Source organism: Selaginella moellendorffii, unplaced genomic scaffold (assembly GCF_000143415.4).
Source record: "Selaginella moellendorffii unplaced genomic scaffold, v1.0 SELMOscaffold_119, whole genome shotgun sequence".
In the NCBI taxonomy this organism is placed as follows: Eukaryota; Viridiplantae; Streptophyta; class Lycopodiopsida; order Selaginellales; family Selaginellaceae; genus Selaginella; species Selaginella moellendorffii.
Genome location: NW_003314380.1, coordinates 371,820 through 389,121, shown reverse-complemented (window position 1 = coordinate 389,121; position 17,302 = coordinate 371,820). Strand labels below are relative to the sequence as shown.

Genomic DNA, 17,302 nt, shown 5'->3' with positions numbered 1-17,302 from the left:
TTGGCACCTCTCAGCCACGTTCGGTGGCTCATCGTCATCCTTGCTGGCCTCTTCCTCGGCCAGCGCCATCGCCCCAGGATCTTGAGCCCTCAAGGCTCCTATACCATGAAAGAGATATGTGGAAGTTACGATGGACAAAGATGACCTGAAGGATAATTATATATAATATCATATTTATATATACATGATCAAAAGACACACCTTTAACTTATACTTGGATGAATTAAGTGGCATTATTACCACTTAGAATCATGTTATAGAGAGTGTATATCTCAATAGCTTCTTCTTCTTCTTACTCCTGATCCCTGCTGAAACCATGTCAAAACAACTGTTTGAACCAGAGCAACAAGAAGGAAAAGTTCTTCCCCGAGGCTGAGAGCTTCAAGCCAGACAGGTTCCTTGGCACGGGCCCGGTCCTTACTCGTACATCTCATTCGGTGGTGGGACGCGCATGTGCCCTGGTTACGAGCTTGCCAAGGTCCAAGAATGCGTGTTTTTGTACCACATTGTCACCCGGTTCAAGTGGAGCTCGTGTGACCCAGACGAGATCGTGCAAATGGCTCCACTGGCAGTACCACTCAAGGGCCTTCCCATCAAGCTAACCTCCAATCCAATGTAGTGGACGATTGATGAGAAAATCATACTTCGCTACGACCAAGAGAAATAGTTGAAACCCGGTTTAGGTTCTTTGCAATGTTCTTGCGTTTGTGGATTTCTTGCATATCTGGGGAGTTCAGGCCGGGGATGGAGCAAACGATCTCCTCAACGCACTCGATTGGGAAGATTTGTGGCACAGATGGACAGCTCTTGTAGAGGGCGAGAGGCGCTTGCCAGTGCATTCGGTTTTGCTGGAACTTTGTTCAGAAAATTTGTAATATACTTTAGACAAAATCTTATGCAATCAGCCATAAGTCAAATTTCTTACCTTTAATATTATTATTGTTCTTTATTTTATATAAAAACTATGTTGTGTCTCCGATTTTCTTCGGTTGGCATGTGTCATACATATGTATGACTGAATCTTAGTATATTTAACAATAATTTTCCTTCCCATGAGGGGCACGAGTTAAATAATTTATGAACCATGGCGACTTACAAGTTGTCCAAGTTGAGGTTTAACTATGCCATATAAAAGAAATCAATCTTGGGAGTTCATGCAGTTTAAGCAAATTGCAGCAATGGATTCACATAGTTTGCAGAATGTATCTAGATCTCTTCCATTGCAGCTGGATCCAAAGCGTTTGCCTCGGCATGTTGCTGTGATACCTGATGGAAATGTCCGCTGGACCAAAGCCAATGGCCTCTCCGCTTATAAGGGTCTTTCGGTTCTACGAGACATTGCTCGGATTTCCAACCAGTGGGGGATCGAAGTATTAACGGCATTTGCATTCTCCACCGATAACTTCAAGAGACCAAAGGCAGAGGTTGAGTTCGTGCTTGAGCACCTGGACAACATGTTCACGCTTGATCACCCAAACACAGTTCTCAAGTAAGTATGCCAGGATGACAATCTCGAAAAGCAGTATGAACAAATTCTAAAAACTTTCCAGGGATGGGCTCAAAGTTCGCTGCATTGGAGACATGTCCAAGCTTCCAAGGTCTCTACAAGCAAAGATCTCTGAGGCACACGAGATGACTCGAGATAGCAAGGATCTGAAGTTTATATTGGCTATTGCCTATGGCGGCTGGGAAGATGTTCTCCAGGCTTGCCAACGAATAGCCTCTGAAGTTGAGCAAGGAGTTGTCAAGGCAAATGATATTGATCAGTGCTACTTAAGGAAGAAAATGCTGCTCACCGAGTGGGATGAGGAGGTCGGTGACCCCGATCTACTGATTCGCACCAGCGGGGAGCAAAGATTGAGCAACTATCTAATGAACAACTTGAGTTACACGGAATTGGTATTTACTGAGAAGCTTTGGCCAGACTTCAATGAAGAAGATTACGTGAAAGCTGTGGTGGAGTTCCAGGAAAGAAACAGGCGATATGGACGACATGATAATTAAGTCTGCGCTTTAACGCTTATCTACGATCATAAGCCCAATTAACAAAGTGATCCATGAGGTGGATCAGAGGCAGTGCCTTGGTCTCCTCGAACACACCCAGCCGTTCCTTGGCCTCCACCAAGAGCTGCCCAACTATCTCCCTCGACTTGTCCACGCCCAAGATGGTGGAATACGTGCTCTTGCCCGTCATCGCGTCCTGGCCCGCGACCTTCCCCAGCTCCTCGGTCGTCTTGGTAGCATCCGCGATATCGTCCACGATCTGGTAGAGAAGCCCAGTCACCCTTCCATATGCTCTCAGTGCCTCAATGTCCTGATCGCTGGCGCCACCGGCAATGGCCCCGATCACCAGCGACGCCTCGAGCAACGCCGACGTCTTGTGGAGGTGGACAAACTCGAGAGTCTCCAGCTCCACTGCGCGGCCCGCGTTCTGGATACCCATGTCGACGGCTTGACCGGCCAGCAGGCCCGTTGACCCGACAGCCCGGCTCACCTCCCCCACCATCCTCGCCGCCGTGTCCCCCCGGTAGTGCGCTGCCAGGTGCTCGAACCCGAGCACAAGCAGCGCGGTACCCGCGAAGAGTGCCGTAGGGATGCCAAACGCGCAGTGGACAGTCGGCTTGCCGTCGCGGAGCTCTGCGTTGTCGATGGACGGGAGATCGTCCTGGACGCAAGTGCTGGTCTTGATCATCTCCACCGCACAGGCTCCTGGCATGGCGTCGTCCTGGCTGCCGCCCACCAGCTCGCACGCCGCGATGCAAACGATGGCACACATCAGCCGCCCTTGGCTCAGTGCGTAGCGCATTGCCTCGTGCAACTGGAGCGTCTCGGGCCGCTTGAACGGCGGCGGGAGAGCGTGCTGGATGGAGATGGACACGGCCTTGAACTTGGATTTGACATAGAGATCGTAGTCGAACTTGTTGGGCTTGGTGGAGGAGGCGCTGGTGGCGATGCGGCGGTATTGAACTCTCGGAGAGAAGACGAGGCCACTGATCTGCTTGTTCATGCTTGAAACTTCCACTGCTTCTAGCGGTAACGATTTATAAAAAGAATTTTATTATAGTTAATTAAACTACATTATTTTCATTTTTACCCTTATAATTTAACTTTTGAAAATGATCTATTTACAAATGCCCTATTGTAACATTTATCATTGCATTTATTCTCTTGGCAATTTGAGCGAAATGCTGCATGATCCAAGCCTTTGACCAGCACTATCTCTGCACGGGACATCCCACCATTTCTTCCTCTTGCTAGGTGATTCCTCCTCGCTCAGATCTCCCGAGCTGGAGCTAAAACACCTGCGGCTGCGGCTACTCCTGCTCCCCTCACCTTGCAAAACTCAATCAGCCTCGAGAAAAATCTCTGCCTTCCAATTCTTTCTAGGTGATCCAGCTGTGCTTGATCAAGCAGGAAGTTGTCAAGTTCGTGGAGGCTGATGAGGTGGATGGATTGGCTGCTAAGCCCCATGGGAAATTGCAGTTTTGGCGATGCCAATGCTGGAAAGCGAGCTGTTTATGGAGTCCATGGCGATGAGCTATGACCATCTAGCGAGCAGGTCAGTAGGATGTGGAGAGTACAGGGCTTAGGACTAAGCTTAAGGAATCTTTTGATCATGCTACAGGAGTTTAATCTGTAGATAGCTTTTGTTAGGTATATTATTTCTTGTTTTGCATTTGGCTTGGGTTTAAACTTAAGTTCCATGCCATTATTAGTTAATGAAGTGCCCACATTTTTGCATTAAGTTATAAATATGTTAAAATTGTGCAAAACTTTATTTGGCTTTGTTCTGTGCGACAAAAAACTCTAAAGATATGTTCTATAACAATTATTGGAATTGTGAAATACCTTTTGAACTCTCATTGCTTACATGTGAACCTTGCTAATGCTTACTTAAAGGAGACAAAATCTCGTGCAATCAGCCATAAGTCAAATTTCTTACCTTTAATATTATTATTGTTCTTTAGATTATATATTAAAAACTATGTTGTGTCTCCGATTTTCTTCGGTTGGCATGTGTCACACATATGTATGACTGAATCTTAGTATATTTAACATTAGTTTTCCTTCCCATGAGGGGCACGAGATAAATAATTTATGAACCGTGGCGACTTACAAGTTGTCCAAGTTGATGTTTAACTATGCGATATAAAAGATGGCTGCTTGAGCTCCTTCTCAAAACTTTTGACTTCGATCCCCCACTGGTTGGAAATCCAAGCAATGTCTCTTAGAACCGAAAGACCCTTATAAGCAGAGAGGCCATTGGCTTTGGTCCAGCAGACATTTCCATCAGGTATCACAGCAACATGCTGAGGCAAACGCTTTGGATCCAGCTGCAATGGAAGAGATTTGGATACATTCTGCAAACTGTGTGAATCCATTGCTGCAATTTTCTTAAACTGCATGAACAACTTGATCACCCAAACACTGTTCTCAAGGATGACAATCTCGAAAAGCAGTATGTTTGTATATAACAAATTCTAAAAACTTTCCAGGGATGGGATCAAAGTTCGCTGCATTGGAGACAAGTCCAAGCTCTACAAGCAAAGATCTCTGAGGCACACGAGATGACTCAAGATAGCAAGGATCTGAAGTTTATTTTGGCTATCACCTATGGTGGCTGGGAAGATGTTCTCCAGGCTTGCCGACGAGCCTCTGAAGTTGAGCAAGGAGTTGTCAAGGCAAATGATATTAATCAGTGTTACTTATGGAAGAAAATGCTGCTCACCGAGTTGGATGGGGAGGTCAGTGACCCTGATCTACTGATTTGCACCAGCAGGGAGCAAAGATTGAGCAACTATCTAGTGAACAACTTGAGTTACACAGAATTGGTATTTACTAAGAAGCTTCAGCCAGACTTCAATGAAGAAGATTATGTGAAAGCTTTGGTGGAGTTCCAGGAAAGAAACAGATGATATATATAATAAATTGTTATGCATTGCATGTAGCAATGTTTGGTTTGCTTAATAGTAGTGTTATTTTTACTTATCAATCTAATTGATCAAATAAAATTTATAATTATAAGCATGTTTAAACACAATATTAATCTTATTTCATTAAATTATAAAATAAAAAATATACTAGAAAGGATTTAATAAATTTTATAAATTATAAACATGTTTATAAATTATAAATACAATATTAATCTAAATGAATAAAAACCATTAGATGGTAGAATATTCTAGAATTCAAGCATATTTTAGGTATATTCACTACCATCCTAGTCCCCTTACAGGTTTGCTTAAGCAAACCAAAAAAAAAGTTTAACTAATAACAATAATAATAATCTCCTTTAAATAAAAATGCTATATAATAATATTGTGTTGTTAATAGTGGTTGTAGCATTCATGAGATTTTAAAAATGGGAAAAGAATCCAGATGATAGAAGCTAGTGGTGGCAAGAGATGTGGCAATACTAATAAATATGTACTTTTTAAGTGGAAATTTGGTAACATAAGAGCTGGTTTAAATTTTTAAGAATTAAAATGTGATTGGATATTTTAATATATTTTACCATCTAACGGTTGATATTCATTTACATTAATTTGTAAATTATAAACATGTTTATAATTTATATAAACTTTCTTTAACTGTACTCTATTTTTATTAACTTTCTTAACCATCAAGTAAATTCTGAGCAGCCATAGATTGATTCATGTTATAGATTTGGTGCCCTCAGAGAGGCACAGAGGGCTCATGCTTCCATTCTGCTTTTCTCTTATTAATTTTTTTTTCAGTATTTATTCAGCCATGACTTTGCACAAAACTCCAATTTTATAGAGGTGGTAGACTTTGCTTAGCAACTTAACAAGAAATTAAGAAATTGTTGTGAAGATAATTTTTAAGTGACAGAACTGTTTAATGATCCTTCAGCATTTGGTTCCTTGGTATATAGATGATCACTGACCTCCACTTTGAGGTTCATTACACTATCTGATTTGTGTCTAATGCCAATGTTGGTGTGAAGTTATTATGAACTATACATATTGATTAATTGGACATTAAATATCCTTAACAAAATTTGAGCTTAGGTAATTAAAGGATGATTAAACCTCAAAAACTAAAAAAATTTATTTTAATCAAGCTATGGCCCCTGGATGAAATGGTAATGGTGAGTGGTTGGATTTTAGGAGATTATTTTCCTAGAAATCAAGAGAGAAACTTTTGATATATTTTCATGAATATTTCTCAAATCCTTAAAATTTGCTGATATTAATTTATTTCTCATGGTATAAGGATAATTAATATTCAATTTAAGCAAAGCGCAGGAAACTATTTATTTATTTCAATTGATAATGGTCCCCATAACCACTGCATCAGATTGTATTTCATGTCGAATAGTTCTAGAATTGGCACCGCATTGCTTCTGGGAGTTTGCTGGTTGATGCCGGACTGACTTGACTCATGAACAGCTCCTAGTGGAGTGGACAAAATAAGTAGAATGCAAACTTTCAAACTTGCAAACTTTTATAATATACGGTTGTCATACGGCTCTGCATGGACGTCGGTCTCCTGCCAGTTGAGATTGTAGCATGGAAAGAGACGATGCAATTCCTCATCACAACACGCCGGACACCTTCGAGCAATATGTGATCGCGGCTATTGAGGATTCTCGCCAGAACACAGCCTTGACTGCCAAAAAAGGAGGTCCATAAAAGTTATAAACTTGATCATAGTGGTTTCCACACCATTTTAATCACCTAAAAAATATGGCAACGGAGAGACTCGGCATCCACTCACTCCTCCAACAGCCAACCACGGTGGTGCCCTTGGCATGGACCTGTGCTTGTCAACTTCAGCTTCTGAAAACCTCCAAGACTCTTTTCTGGATTCACAACTCGCTTCCCAGCACAGAACAGGGTAAGAACAAGGAAGCTGGTTTTAGATACACTCCATACTCACTGGTGCTTGGTGTAGATTTCGGGATTCACGGCTTGCTTGGCAAGTGCACCCATCAAGAAACAAGTCCTTCTAGTGCAACGCCGAGACCAAAGATGAAGCAATTCGCGTGCATTGGCAGGTCGATGCCTGTGTTCCATAGACCAGCCGGCTGCCTGAACGGATTCTCCGTTATCTGAGAAGGCAACAAGGACCGGGATCACACCACCGATTTTTCTATGAAAAGATGCTCACTGGAAAAGTGACGTGGTTTGGCTCCAAGGAATCGATGCACTCGACAGCGAGCACACAAGCTTCCTCACAAAAGTCGGTGACGAAAACGGGGACTTCCATTGTAAGGAGCAATTCCTGGCAAGAGTTTGGACACGGTGTTAAAGTAGAGTATATGGAGGCGGCTTACAATCGTGGGTCTCCAAGTGATGTATGCCGCAATGCCGGCGTTGAAAGCCACTACAAAATCCGCACGAGAAATCTGGAACAAAGTCAGGACGAAGTGCCCTCACAGTGGAAGGGCTTGTGGAGCACCTGGTGATGAACGTCGTGATACAATCCCTTCCACAAAGATACGGATACGGTAGGAGTTATCGTGTGATTCGTTTCAAGTTTGCACTCGCAGCTAGCATCGAGGCACTTTGGATATGAAGACAGCTCCAAAGTGCTTCCATGACTGGAAACAAGGCGCGGGTTTCTTATGAAAAGAAAAGAGAAACAAAGAACATACCTTGAGGAAGGAACAGCAGGTCCAACAAAGTCTATGTGGATTTGAGTGCCAGGAAGAAGCGCGAGAAGCTCAGTGAATACCTCGAGCTGTTCAAGCTCCCGCTCTGGGCCTGAAAGATGAATTGAACACGAGACATGGCGTGCTTGAGAAACAAGTACCTAGGTAATGGATCGTCAGCTTTTCTCTCGGATCAAAAGTTGCTTGGTTGATCGCATAGTAGAGTGTAAGTGGCTGCCACGGTAATGATTTAGTCGAATGAGTTCTGGGCTATGGAACTTACCGAGTGAAGAAGAATGGCCGCCGGTGAATGCAAAGGTAAGTCACGCCACTCGTAGTACTGCTTCCAGCTCTCCAGTGGTGCCGCTGGAGCGTTCCTGGGACCTGAGCACACGCTAAGTTAGAAAAAGACTAGAGAACTCGCGAGAGGACACTACATTGCCTTTGCATGGACAAGCGTTGCTGGGAAGGTGCCAGGACGAGTCCCTGCGAGAACTTGCTCCTGCTAGACAAGAGCACTCGTTCTTCCACAGCCCTTTCCCGTGGAGTCCTCTCTTGTCAAGAAATCCACACATCGAGCTCTCCAGCTGCGAGAGAAAAATCCAGCAGTCCAACTCTAGCTGAAAGCCATACCTCGAAAGAAAAGGGAAATTCGCTGAGAGAGGACGCCTTCCGCGCTTGCTGCGCAAGGCGCTTGCAGACAAGCTTGTGTTCGCTCCAATGCCTGCTCTGCTCGAAAGAACAACAGAACTACTACATGACCCAATCGATTGCCGCGATTCTTGAAACCTGGTGGAATCGCGAGCAGTACCAGACGACGCCGCATCCATCGCAGCGGATCGGGCAGGACGCATCATCGACGCAGCGGCTCAAATTTCTCGCCCCGCAATCCATGACCGCGGGATCCAAGAATGTAGCGCTAAGCTACCGAAAACCCTAAAATTCTGGGATATCCACCGCATATACCTTGTAAGCATATCCCCAGTATGGGCAATTGGGTTTTTGTTTGTGTTTGATGGATCCAGATGCCGTATAGAGAAGATTGACACATGAAATCAATCAGGGCTACATCTAGATTGCTAGAGAACGAAACCAGCAGAGATGTCTGCTCGAAACTAAAACAGTGTGTGAGTTCCAAGGACTTTCCAGCTTGTACGAGACTTCACCAAAAGATTACCGAGAATCACTGGGAGCTCAGCACATATTCCTGGAATCTCTTGCTTGAAATGTACGGGAGGTTTGGAAGCCTCGAGGACGCACGCAGGATATTCAATGGCATGGGAGACAGGAACACGTTCACGTGGAATATTATGGTTTCGGCATATGCCCACAGAGGGAATCTAGCAGATGCCGAGGCTTTGTTTGCGGTGATGCCGCAAGCAAATGTAGTTTCTTGTAATATAATGCTAAGTTGCTATGTCTCTACGGGTAAATTCAAGCAAGCTGAAGAACTGTTTGAAAAGATGGTGGACAAGAACGATGTGTCGCTGACTACAATGGTGACGGCATATTCCCTGATCGGGAATGTGCGGAAAGCTGAGCTAACGTTTGAAAAGATTCCAAAACCGAGTGTGGTATCCTGCAATGCAATGCTTCAAGCTTATGTAAAGCTCGGTTTAGTCGATAAAGCAAAAGATATGCTGGAAAAAATGAAAATCCGCGATGTTATTTCGTGGACTACTCTGCTGACCGCATATGCCCAAAATGGGGATGTTCGCAATGCCGAGGATCTCTTTGAGAGAATGCCAGAGAGAAATGTTGTCTCTTGGAATGTCATGATAAGAGCATATTCTCACAATGGTTTGATACCGAAGGCTAGATTGCTCTTTGACCAAGCACCTATCCGGAACCATGTCACTTGGAACACAATGATCTCAGCATATTCGCAGGATGGGCTTGTAGAAGATGCCAAGGTTCTCTTTGATAAGATGCCTGAGAGAGATGCTGTGTCCTGGAATTCCATGCTGTATGGGTATGTGAAAGTTGCAGATTTTGACCAGGCAAGAAGCATCTTTGGAAGGATTCCGGAGCCCAATGTGGTATCTTGGACTTGCATTCTCATGGGATATGCTCAGGCACGGAATCTAAAGGCGGCCAAGGGAATCTTTGACGATATCCCGCAAAGGAATCTGGTTGCATCGAACGTGTTGATGCACGCGTCCGCTCAAGTTGGCGAGTTTGAAGAGATGGAATATCTGTTTCATTCTATGCCCGAAAGAGATTTATTCTCGTGGAATGTGATGATTGAGGGATATGCTCGCCAAGGAAAGTTGGCGGAGTCTAGGAAGATCTTTGACTCCATGCCGGTCAAAGACCTCGTCTCATGGTCAACTATAATCGTTACGTGTAGTCAGCAAAAAGATGTAACTCAGGTGGTTTACTTGTTTGAGAGAATGCCCGAGCACAACATTGTGGCCTGGAACGCGCTACTTTACGCAAATGCCAAAGCCGGGGATTTGCACGAAGCTCGAGCTGTATTTGAGAAACACCCAGACAAAGACATAGCGTCATGGAACATCCTCCTCTCGGCTTACTCACAGCACAACGATTTTGCGAATGCCGAGATGGTGTTTGAGAGAATGCCGGAGAGAAGTCTCGTGTCGTTTAATTCCATGCTCCAAGCTTGCGCCACCAGCGGCAAGATCGACAAGGCGGAGCCACTGTTTCGAGCCATGGAAGATCGAGATGTTGTGTCGTGGACGTGCTTGATCACTGCTTATGCCAAGAGTAGCGGCCGAGCCTTGGATGGAGTGAGAGCCTTCAAACTCATGGACCAAGATGGTGTTCTTCCCGACGTGGTTGCCACCACTGCGGCTATGGAGGCCTGCTCGATCGCCGGAGCTCCAGCACAAGCGAGAGAGATGTTCTCCTGTTTCGAAGAAGCCGGACACGGCGAGGCCGATAATCTACTCGTCGCGAACCTTGTCACCGTCTTTGCGAGCTGTGGAGAGCTGAGTGAAGCTCGAAAGCTGTTTAACAAGCTCGTAAACCCGGACGTGGTCGTGTGGAGTAACTTGGTTGCGGCCTATGCCCGGAGTGGTGACGGCAAAGTCGCGCTGGAGGCGTTTCAGCTCATGGCGCTCGATGGTAAGCTGCCCGATGAGATTGCCTTCGTTGTCATTCTCTCGGCTTGTAGCCACGCTGGTCTCTTTGACGAAGCCCGTTACTACTTCACCACTATCACGTCTGACTACTCCATGAAGCCTGTCGTGGAGCACTACCACTGCATTGTCGATCTTCTCGGCCGGCTCGGGAGGCTCGACGACGCTAGCACTGTCGCTCGAGAAATGCCGTTTGAATCGAATAGCATCTCGTGGACCACGCTCCTCAGTGCATCAAATGTCCAGTCCAACTATAGTCACGCCGCAGAAGCAGCCGAGAATGCTGTAGATTGTGACCAGCTCAACTCCGCTGCCTACATTCTTCTATCAAACTTGGCTCCATCCTGATAAGAAAACTTGTTATCTTCATTTTGTGATCCTGGTGGACTCACCGCCATGTAATCGCCTCTGGTAACTTCATCATATCTCCCAAGCGATTTAGATGCTACTTCCCTGCAAAAGTAACGGAGAGAGATGGCTGAAAATGTTATAAACACTAGCGAACCATACCTCTTCACGGCTTCCAACGTTGCATAAAAGGGAAAACAGTACAGTGCCATGTCCAGCAACTTCTTCGGCTAAAACGTTGATCACTGCCACTGGTTTCTGGCTCCAAGCTTCATTTCCAGCGCAAGCTACGTACTCGTCCGTCTCGTTTTTCGGGGTCCTTCGTTGTATGAGGTGTACCAGAGGCAACGTGACCGTTCGCTTCTTCCGCGATAAGTTGAAAAAGGCGATATAGATTTGTCCATTGCCTCGCCCATGAGCGACCCACACTCGTTCTGCGTCATTCCCTTGAGCGTTTCTGTTGCCCGTACTGTGAGAGTTTACTTCCAAAACCGTCGGATTTGTAAGCAAGCTCAATGTTTCATTGTCCAAACGTCGTAAATCACCTCCAAACATGAGAGGAGACTTTGCCACTGCCCAGAGCGTCATCTACCAAGAAAAAATGTGAGTGATGTGCATTACAATGTACACTTAACTGAACCTGTGTTTTCTTCTCCTCCAAAGACAGTCTAGAATTTCGATACGGACCATAAGCAGCAGCTGGAACGAGAAAACCCTGACTTCATCAAAAGAACAAAACAAAAAACTAGTTTACCAGGATCCGTAAGACGTCCAAATGGTAGCATATCTAAGTCTACCCAAGACTTGCCTCCAACCACGCTAGGAATGGCAATGAGTCCCGCATTTGCGAAGTCTCTGAAACAGTGCAAGTTAACAGAATACAAAGAATGCAATTCTTGGTACCTTGCTACATCAAAATGCTTCACGAGATACTTCCAGTCGTCCCAGTCGTCCCCAGTAACTCGATACATGTTTACAAGTTGCGCCACCCTTGCAGCCAACCCGGGTGTTGCTCCATCTCCCGGGGACAAAGAATATATCATCGGACGTCCTGAGTTACGAATAGCTTTTGAAACTGTGAGTATCTCGTCGAGCTGGGGATTCTCTGCCCCGAAAACGCAGTCATGTTTGATGAAGTCTATCCCCCAAGAAGCATATTGATCGTAAAGAGATTGAATGAAAAGCTTTCCACCTTCACTGCTGGTATTGACCCCAACAAAGCATTGTTGCATCCACGGGCAGGCTTGATCCATCAAAGCAATATCTTTAGCGTTCCATGCATGTCCATTGCTCTTGAATGCGCCCAAGATCGGAGTTTTCTTCTTTACTGCTGTCGTGCTGATTCCTCTCATGACGTGAATACCGAGCTTAAGACCCAGTGCATGAACTTTAGCGGCAATAGGTGCAAATCCTTTTCCACCGGTCGTGGAAGGCCATCGTTTTGGATCCGGAAGCGGTCGTCCCCACTTATCAATGAGATCATAACCGGGCGACTTTGCAGAAGTTTTAAACCATCCATGTTTTAGCTTACGATACCACAGGTAATCTATTACGACGTACTGCATCATATCTGACTGTGAGCTTGACAGGCGAAAAACAAGTAGCCGTTACCTCATATCCATGCGGCTTAAGAGTTTCTGATACAATTTTCGCATTTTCCAAAAATTGTTCCTCAGAAATAGTAAAAGAAAACGAATCATAAGAATTCCAGCCGCGAGGTGGCGTTGCGGCGCTACGCGCACTGGAAAAGGACAAGGTGCTTGTCAGCTAAAGAAATAAGAGAGTTTACGCTAATATCGCGCTCAGCAAAAGAATAAGAAGCAGAAAGCTGCAACAACAGGGAACCTTGACTCTGTATAAAGCTGCAACAAGTTTAAAGCAAGCACAATTGAGAATTTCGCAAAACATTTACTCACAGCTAGCCAGGAAACTCATTTCGTCCTCTGAATCTAGTCTTGGTTAACTGCAATAACCGCCGAACTGTTCTTCGTGAAAAAAGAGAAAGAAAAGAGTATTTTTTGTCTTACCGTCTCGGGTAGTCAAAGTCATATCGTTCTAACGTTGCAAATTACGATGGAAATATGGATGACTTAAAGCTTCGTCCACTGAAACACGATCCTCCTGAAAATGTTAAGTCAGGAAACGTATAGAAAAGCGTTTTAAAGCTCACCGGATACCATTGAAGAAGTTGACGTAGAAGCCGAAATGACCATATGTCTGGCATGCTGCAACAGAAAGTTAATGCCTTAAACACGTACATGGCTCAGACAAACCCCAATCCTAGTGGATCTCGTTGCTGGATCTTTCTCTGCAGGGCAGCTTCACTACAGTCCATTGAAGCAAGCTGACTTTCTTCCTGAACAAGTAAATATGTATCCACAAAGTTTGAGATCAGATAACTATCGGACCTGGTGGTTCACAGTTTCATTTCGATGATGCCGAGGAGGAACACGAGGCAAGAAAATGCACATCTCCATGAAAGCTCGTAACCTGAAGAAATTCTTGTAACATCACGTTTGGCAGAAAACAGACAACGTACTGACATGTAAGCAACGTTTTTCGACTCTTCGTCCCAGCCTCCCAAACTTCTGTCGAGAAGAACTCGTGTTCGAGCGCTTATTTGAAATACATGGGGAGTGCCTAGAACGATTTCCAGCATTATTACCCCTACACTCCAGATGTCATGCCTACACCAACAAAGTAAAGACCATTTGCTAAAACATAACTCACTTACGCTTTGGTTTGATTTGGATGGAAATGCATCCAGTGGTCAAAAAGTAGAGCTTCTGGAGGAGCGTACTCCGGCGTGTGCTCATTTCTGAGTCTTGATTATTAGAAGCATACTCAAACAAAGAAATTTACCTGCTTGGTCCCGCAGATCCATACAAATGCTGTAGCGTAAATGGATTTATAGCACTCCCGAAATCAATTAAGCGTCTGAAATATATGTATTAGTACCTCGATGCTCCTTCGTTTGAACTTACAAACTGAGATTCGCAGGCCATTTGATACTTTTATTCGTACTATCCACAGGTTCTTGGACGACCATGTTTTCTGAGACGTAGAGGTAAGCGAGGAAATAGCTGTAACACATATGTTATACCTGGTTTTAAGTCTCGATGTGTAATATTACGATCGTGGCATGCTTTGACGGCTAATAGCTGAAAAGATACAATTTCAGTTTGCAATGATTCAAACACTAAATCAACCAAGGAACGTACCAACTGACGGAGTAAGTTGCGCATTTCCCGTTGACCTTTCTTTGTAGTTTTCAGCCACCGCCACCATGCCGATGGTCGAACGACTTCAAACAGTCTTTTGTCTTTGCTTTCAGAGCCATTACTTCCTGGTGCTCGTTCCGATTCGTAAAGCAGCCGAGATAAAGATCGCCCTTCTTTCTTAAACACTAGCCAGAGATTGCCTTGCACCACAAACGAGTCCAGGAAACGCGCTACATGGTTGAGTCCTTCCTCGGTACTTAGCCGACTTCTGGACGCGTTTAAGAAAATCTCTCCGAAGTGCCTCTCTCTCAAACCACTCAATCGAATTTCCGGCCGTCCATTGAGCTGCAGCATTCTTCAAATAGTTAGAGACAGTAAGCACATGCTTAAAGAAGAATCTACCAGAATTTGCTTCAAGACGAAAACATCGTCCTCAAGACCGTCTGCATTTGACTCAAAATTATCCTCGTGCAAACGCCATTCGCAAAACCCCGTTCCAAGCTCTTCAGTTTTGCATTCCTTTCGGACAGCCAACCATATTTGCCCGAAAGAACCCCGCGCAAACTTCTTTTTAAGAATGTACCTGCAGTGTTAACATTGTGAGTATGTTGTGAATAGGATTGTTCTTACCTATAATGATGAAGCATAAAAGAAGGGGGAGCTTCAAAGACTTTTGATGTAGAGACATTTAAGCTTGCGAAGCTCTCAAAATCAGTGGGAACTGCAGCAATAAGGTCTATAAGTTGGCATGGTGCGGGATTGTGCTCGACATTTGCAGGAACGGTTTCCCTCGTGTCTGAGAAAAACAGCATTTTATTATTTGTAATCCAAACCCGTATTTACCTGGGAGTACGAAACTAAACTTAGAAGGACATAGCTTGTCTGCTTTCTTCGAACGACCTTCATACTGAAAATGAGAAATCACTTCTCTATGTAGAGGTTCTGTGAGTGAATAGCAAAAACGAGCGCCTTCACGACGAACCTAAAAGAGAACATGCGTGATACTCAAGATAAAATGAAAACTTACAATGACACCAGTTACAAGAGATCCTGGTGTCTTAGTAACACTCTCAGGAAAGTAATTACAGCCTGTAGACAAAAAACATGAGGAAAAACATTAAGGGAAAAAAAAAGGTGCTAGAACCTGATGTCGCATTGTCATCCATAGTAGTATCGTGATCGTTCTCGCTCTTTTCAATATTCGGAATATCGCCAAGGGCATAGACAACGGTTGCAAGATTGTCTGTACTTCCCAGTTTAAAAGCACTGTCGACGATTCCGTCGGCCATAACATTAAGCTGATATCTGCCAGAGGTTATCTCGTTCTCCAAATCTGATCGCCCCGGTAAACAGGTATGCAGGAAGTCGCGGCACAAATTCGACTCAGGTGGAGAAGTCATTTCTTTTGGTGGCGGCAAGGGAATCGCAACTTTCGCAGATAAAAACCTGTTCTTTAGAGTTCGAGAAACGTCCTTTCCGACCTCAATACTTTTTAAGACCGCGCAAACATCCTGGGAACTCATAGTCTCAAAAATCCCATCGGATGCAAGAACTAGATATTTGTTCTTGTCACCAATCTTTTTCCAGCCAGTAAATTCGGGTTCTGAGATTACACCGTACCTAAACGTAAAACAAAATGAAAATGCAAAGAGACAAGTATATGACGAGAAGTATAACTTACTTCTTAAGCGCCAAGTCTCCAATAGACCGTGAAACAGCTAAAATTCCAGCGACACGGGGAATGCTTCGGGAGTGTTCGACATAACCACCAAAGGACTCAATTCTCAGCTTCTCGTCTCTTCGGTTGGGATGATGATCTAACGTAAGCTCCTCCGCATTTAGAACGCCAGATTCTGCAGGCGGCAGTTCAGTACTCACGAGTAACATGCAACACATTAACTTACCTTCATCAGATAGAGAACAAATTAAAGCTTTGGAGTCGCCAATATTCGCTACGAGAACATGATCGTCAATTACAATGGCTACACAAGCAGTCGTGCCTCCCATCGCTTCACCGTCAATGGCTCTCTGTAAATCTTGGCATGAAAACCATCTAGGATCTAGATCATTAGCTTCAGACCTTAATAAAAGCTTCTTCAATGTCGACCAAAGCCGCTGCGAGTGCTTCCTTCATAATCTTTCTCCAGAAAATTCCTTCCAGCTCTTCATCCGAAATAGAAGATTTAGCGTCAGGAAAGTTGTCATTCCTTGGCGATTCCAATGTCGCTGTAGATATCTTGTACACGTGATGTAGGAAATACTTATGGAGGCAGTGTGCGCAAATCGAACTGGCTGTTTTACTACCGTGGCCATCAAAAACTCCAAGCAAAGAAAACGAAAACTTTTTCCCTGTCAACCGAGATGAGCCAGAGAAAAAATGGAGGGAAATTCACGCAATACTGACCTGATAGAGGAGGAAGATCAATTCCAGGAAAACAAATCAGCGTGTCTTCCTGTGTCGGCCTCCGACCTATCCGAATCGATGTTCCACAGCTGCCATCTGCTACTCCCGTCGAAACATTACCCAGGCAGCTCCCTGGCGCCACAATCTCGATGAGCCTCTTCCAGTCCTCGGAAAATCTTTGCTTCGTCGCGTCATCGACCCGATCTAGATAATCCACCACCGCATTTGATCCCTGTGCTCGATGAGCCAGAGCGATCCACACCAGAATCCAGAGCAATGACTCCCGCATTTGCTGCTGCGCCGGAACAATCCACACAAGATCATCTGCCCCCCACTTTAGGGCTTATACCCTGTTGTTAGGGTTCTAGCGAGAGTGAAAATGTCTTAACCGAATATTTTAACCTAACGCCAACCGTCGATACAGGTTCCATTCAGGCCAAGATCCTGTATGCGCTGAAGGTAAAGATTTCCCACGCGAGGCTTGATCCAACGCTCCTGGGCTCGCCAGCTCAACAACGTGAAACATCGGTAAACGACTATGATGCCTCCGTACGCCACAGGGAACAATCACAGCGCCAGCATTTGGCCACGTGGACGGGCCTTACGTGAT

At 44.8% G+C, this 17,302-nt stretch overlaps 7 protein-coding genes across 14 annotated transcripts; 3 read left to right on the top strand and 4 right to left on the bottom strand.

Annotated features, from left to right (window-relative positions):
- Window positions 1–1,165: 1,165 nt before the first annotated feature.
- Window positions 1,166–2,025, top strand: LOC9639526 (isoprenyl transferase). The gene is made up of 2 exons (XM_002991417.2): window positions 1,166–1,489; window positions 1,551–2,025. Exons 1-2 carry the CDS (start codon window positions 1,179–1,181, stop codon window positions 2,002–2,004), a joined length of 765 nt encoding a protein of 254 aa, XP_002991463.1. The 5' UTR covers window positions 1,166–1,178; the 3' UTR covers window positions 2,005–2,025.
- LOC9639577 (heterodimeric geranylgeranyl pyrophosphate synthase large subunit 1, chloroplastic) lies at window positions 2,021–3,007 on the bottom strand. Its single transcript, XM_002991364.1, has one exon. It carries the CDS (start codon window positions 3,005–3,007, stop codon window positions 2,021–2,023), a length of 987 nt encoding a protein of 328 aa, XP_002991410.1.
- A 1,561-nt stretch (window positions 3,008–4,568) lies between these two features.
- LOC9639525 ((2Z,6Z)-farnesyl diphosphate synthase, chloroplastic) lies at window positions 4,569–4,916 on the top strand. The gene has a single exon (XM_024665174.1). It carries the CDS (start codon window positions 4,569–4,571, stop codon window positions 4,914–4,916), a length of 348 nt encoding a protein of 115 aa, XP_024520942.1.
- Window positions 4,917–6,434: 1,518 nt separating this feature from the next.
- Window positions 6,435–8,541, bottom strand: LOC9639524 (zinc finger MYND domain-containing protein 15). Of its 8 annotated transcripts, XM_024665147.1 has the most exons (11): window positions 8,408–8,541; window positions 8,252–8,347; window positions 8,061–8,205; window positions 7,902–8,002; window positions 7,780–7,852; window positions 7,622–7,730; window positions 7,426–7,567; window positions 7,301–7,372; window positions 7,135–7,248; window positions 6,702–7,075; window positions 6,435–6,633 (listed from the first exon to the last, which is right to left on the bottom strand). In XM_024665147.1, exons 1-10 carry the CDS (start codon window positions 8,510–8,512, stop codon window positions 6,956–6,958), a joined length of 1,077 nt encoding a protein of 358 aa, XP_024520915.1. In that variant the 5' UTR covers window positions 8,513–8,541; the 3' UTR covers window positions 6,435–6,633; window positions 6,702–6,955. The 8 variants fall into 8 exon arrangements, with proteins under 8 accessions (XP_024520915.1, XP_024520916.1, XP_024520913.1 ...); XM_024665148.1 differs by having other exon boundaries at window positions 8,061–8,342; window positions 8,408–8,522; XM_024665145.1 differs by having other exon boundaries at window positions 6,702–6,842; window positions 6,904–7,075; window positions 8,061–8,482.
- Window positions 8,542–8,645: 104 nt separating this feature from the next.
- On the top strand, window positions 8,646–11,167 carry LOC112342788 (pentatricopeptide repeat-containing protein At2g35030, mitochondrial-like). The gene has a single exon (XM_024665142.1). The coding sequence runs from the start codon at window positions 8,668–8,670 to the stop codon at window positions 11,065–11,067; it is 2,400 nt and encodes a 799-aa protein (XP_024520910.1). The 5' UTR covers window positions 8,646–8,667; the 3' UTR covers window positions 11,068–11,167.
- On the bottom strand, window positions 11,158–12,635 carry LOC9639523 (alpha-galactosidase). Its single transcript, XM_024665173.1, has 2 exons — window positions 11,822–12,635; window positions 11,158–11,639 (listed from the first exon to the last, which is right to left on the bottom strand). Exons 1-2 carry the CDS (start codon window positions 12,633–12,635, stop codon window positions 11,158–11,160), a joined length of 1,296 nt encoding a protein of 431 aa, XP_024520941.1.
- A 244-nt stretch (window positions 12,636–12,879) lies between these two features.
- LOC9639522 lies at window positions 12,880–17,033 on the bottom strand. Its single transcript, XM_024665140.1, has 21 exons — window positions 16,693–17,033; window positions 16,369–16,637; window positions 16,193–16,316; window positions 15,970–16,141; window positions 15,433–15,908; window positions 15,316–15,377; window positions 15,132–15,270; window positions 14,919–15,084; window positions 14,691–14,871; window positions 14,289–14,633; window positions 14,171–14,228; window positions 14,052–14,121; window positions 13,930–14,004; window positions 13,802–13,885; window positions 13,611–13,754; window positions 13,476–13,557; window positions 13,341–13,423; window positions 13,238–13,292; window positions 13,095–13,188; window positions 12,984–13,030; window positions 12,880–12,919 (listed from the first exon to the last, which is right to left on the bottom strand). Exons 1-19 carry the CDS (start codon window positions 16,979–16,981, stop codon window positions 13,123–13,125), a joined length of 2,940 nt encoding a protein of 979 aa, XP_024520908.1. The 5' UTR covers window positions 16,982–17,033; the 3' UTR covers window positions 12,880–12,919; window positions 12,984–13,030; window positions 13,095–13,122.
- Between the last annotated feature and the right edge of the window lie 269 nt (window positions 17,034–17,302).

Coding starts and splice junctions, on each gene's coding strand:
- LOC9639526 (XM_002991417.2), top strand. CDS start 1,179: ATGGATTCACATAGTTTGCAGAATGTATCTAGATCTCTTCCATTGCAG. Junction 1,490..1,550: donor CACCCAAACACAGTTCTCAA/GTAAGTATGCCA, acceptor AAAACTTTCCAG/GGATGGGCTCAAAGTTCGCT.
- LOC9639577 (XM_002991364.1), bottom strand. CDS start 3,007: ATGAACAAGCAGATCAGTGGCCTCGTCTTCTCTCCGAGAGTTCAATAC.
- LOC9639525 (XM_024665174.1), top strand. CDS start 4,569: ATGACTCAAGATAGCAAGGATCTGAAGTTTATTTTGGCTATCACCTAT.
- LOC9639524 (XM_024665143.1), bottom strand. CDS start 8,475: ATGATGCGTCCTGCCCGATCCGCTGCGATGGATGCGGCGTCGTCTGGT. Junction 8,003..8,060: donor CAACGCTTGTCCATGCAAAG/GCAATGTAGTGT, acceptor GCGTGTGCTCAG/GTCCCAGGAACGCTCCAGCG. Junction 7,853..7,901: donor CGGCCATTCTTCTTCACTCG/GTAAGTTCCATA, acceptor TTACCGTGGCAG/CCACTTACACTCTACTATGC.
- LOC112342788 (XM_024665142.1), top strand. CDS start 8,668: ATGAAATCAATCAGGGCTACATCTAGATTGCTAGAGAACGAAACCAGC.
- LOC9639523 (XM_024665173.1), bottom strand. CDS start 12,635: ATGATGCAGTACGTCGTAATAGATTACCTGTGGTATCGTAAGCTAAAA. Junction 11,640..11,821: donor TGGACGTCTTACGGATCCTG/GTAAACTAGTTT, acceptor CGCTCTGGGCAG/TGGCAAAGTCTCCTCTCATG.
- LOC9639522 (XM_024665140.1), bottom strand. CDS start 16,981: ATGCGGGAGTCATTGCTCTGGATTCTGGTGTGGATCGCTCTGGCTCAT. Junction 16,638..16,692: donor TGATCTTCCTCCTCTATCAG/GTCAGTATTGCG, acceptor CTCGGTTGACAG/GGAAAAAGTTTTCGTTTTCT. Junction 13,189..13,237: donor AACTTCTTCAATGGTATCCG/GTGAGCTTTAAA, acceptor TAACATTTTCAG/GAGGATCGTGTTTCAGTGGA.